This window comes from Haliaeetus leucocephalus, unplaced genomic scaffold (genome assembly GCF_000737465.1).
Source record: "Haliaeetus leucocephalus isolate CR32 unplaced genomic scaffold, Haliaeetus_leucocephalus-4.0 Scaffold416, whole genome shotgun sequence".
NCBI classification, from domain to species: domain Eukaryota; kingdom Metazoa; phylum Chordata; class Aves; order Accipitriformes; family Accipitridae; genus Haliaeetus; species Haliaeetus leucocephalus.
Window position 1 is genome coordinate 2130 of NW_010972852.1, and position 2360 is coordinate 4489.

General features: G+C 60.6%; 1 protein-coding gene across 1 annotated transcript in view; it reads right to left on the minus strand.

The window, feature by feature from the left end:
- Window positions 1-524: 524 nt before the first annotated feature.
- The window catches only part of LOC104835895 (transcription factor p65-like), a gene marked incomplete at its 3' end in the record, with an annotated part of 3514 nt that continues 1678 nt past the window's right edge, over window positions 525-2360 (minus strand). The window contains exons 2-4 of the mRNA XM_010574131.1: window positions 2207-2355; window positions 1365-1513; window positions 525-656 (exon numbers count right to left, since the gene is read on the minus strand). Of these exons, the coding sequence (XP_010572433.1) occupies window positions 525-656; window positions 1365-1513; window positions 2207-2355 (430 nt within the window). The remainder of the gene's footprint in view (window positions 657-1364; window positions 1514-2206; window positions 2356-2360) is intronic.

Genomic DNA, 2360 nt, shown 5'->3' on the forward strand with positions numbered 1-2360 from the left:
TAACCCCCACAGCACCTCCCAGTAACCCCCAGCACCCTCCAGTAACAACCCTGGCAGTCCCAGTAACCACCAGTAACCCCCTAGGAACCCCCCCGGCTCCCCCCACCACAAACCTCTCAACAACTCCCCAGTAACGCCCAGAGCTCCCAGTAACTCTCCCAACGCCTCCAGTAACTCCCGCTGCCTTCCAGTAACAACCCCAGCACTCCCAGTAACTGCCAGTAACCACCAGTAACTCCCCCGGGAACACCCCCTCAGCTTACCCCTCCCAACAACTCCCCAGTAACACCCAGCACTCCCAGTAATCCTGCCAATCCCCTCCAATAAAACCCAGTGCTTCCAGTAACAACCCCGGCAGCCCCAGTAGCCTCCCAGTAACTACCCCCCCCAGCACCCCAGTAGTCCCAGTAGTCCCCACAGCACCTCCCAGCAGTCCCCAGTCCCTCCCAGTAACCCCCAGTGTCCTCCAATATCCCCCAGGCCCTCCCAGTAACACCCAACGCCTCCCAATAACCCCCTCCCACCCCCAAGTCCCCCTCCCAGTGCTCCCAGTCCTCCCAGTACCGTTGAAGGGGTTGTTATTGGTGCGGATCCGTTCAGCCACGGCCGCCTCCAGCTCCCGTTTTTTCACGCACTGAATCCCTAAATTCTGGAAACTGGCCCCAAAATGATGGGGGCGGGGGGGGTGTCAGTCTGGGTCCCTCCCATAAATTTGGGGGCACTGAGATATCTGGGGGGGGCACCCAAAATATTTGGGGGCACCCAGATATGCGGGGGGGCACCCAAAATATTTGGGGGCACCCAGGCACCCCAGGAGGGGGATCCCATAAATTTGGGGGCACCCAGATATCTGGGGGGGGCACCCAAAATATTTGGGGGCACCCAGGCATCCTGGGGGGGTGCCCTATATATTTGGGGGCACCCAGGCATCTCGGGGGGGGCACCCTGGCACCCTGTGGGGAGCACCCCATAAATCTGGGGGCACCCAGATATCTGGGGGGGGCACCCAAAATATTTGGGGGCACTCAGGCATCCTGGGGGGGCACCCAGGCACCCCAGGAGGGGGATCCCATAAATTTGGGGGCACCCAGATATCTGGGGGGGGCACCCAAAATATTTGGGGGCACCCAGGTATCCTGGGGGGGGCACCCCATAAATATTTGGGGGCACCCAGGCATCTCGGGGGGGGCACCCCATAAATTTGGGGGCACCCAGATATCTGGGGGGGGGCACCCAGGCACAGTGGGGGGTGGCACCCCATATATTTGGGGGCACCCATGTATCTGGGGGGGCACCCCATATATTTGGGGGCACCCATGTATCTGGGGGGGTCACCCCAAATATTTGGGGGGGTCCCAGCCCACCTGTGGACGTTGCGCTCGGGGGGCAGCTCGGCCTCGTAGTAGCCGTCGCGGCAATCCTTGCCCACCAGTTCGTGGGGGTGGGGGCGGTGGGGGGGCTCCTTCGTCACCAGCGACACCCGCACCCGCCCGGGACCTCGGTAGTTGTTCACCTGGAAAAGGGAGAAAGCATACTGGTTTATACTGGTTTATACTGGTTTACACTGGGAGAGTCAGGTAGAGGGCAGAAGGGGTCTTGGTGAGGTGGGTGTTGCGATCCTCGGAGGTGGGGGGCCCTGGAGGAGTTGAGGGGGGTTTCCAGGTGAGTAGCAGTACGTATTGTCTTATACTGGTTTATACTGGGGTATACTGGGGTATAGCAAGAGCCTTAAAAGGAGGTGGGATCTTGGTGAGGTGGGTGCTGCGATCCCTGGGGATGGGCGCACTGGGGGGGATCCCTAGAGGGGTTGAGGGAGGTTGCCAGGTGGGTACCAGTGCATATTGTCTTATACTGGTTTATACTGGTTTGTACTGGGGTATACTGGGGTATACTGAGAGACTCACACAGATGGTAGGGTGGGTCTTGGTGGTGTCGGTGCTGTGCTCCCCGGGGATAGGGACACCGGGGGGACCCTGGTAGGAGGGGTTGGGGGCGTTGGGGGTTCCTAGGCACTTACTGGTTTATACTGGTTTATGCTGGGAGACTCAAATGGATAGGAAAGGGGGTCTTGGTGAGGTGGGTGCTGTGATCCCTGGAGATGGGCGCACTGGGGGGTGTCCCTGGAGGGGCTAAGGGGGGTTCCCAGGTGCATCCCAGTCCACATTGCCTTATACTGGCTTATACTGGTTTATACTGGGAGACTCACGCGGATGGTGGGGTGGGTCTTGGTGGTGTCGGTGCTGTGCTCCCCGGGGATGCTGCCGGCCGAACGCCCCTCGCACTTGTAACGGAAACGCATCCCCCGCGGCTTCGGCTGCTCCAGGATCTCCACGAAGGGAGCGGCCCCCCCCGCCTCTGCC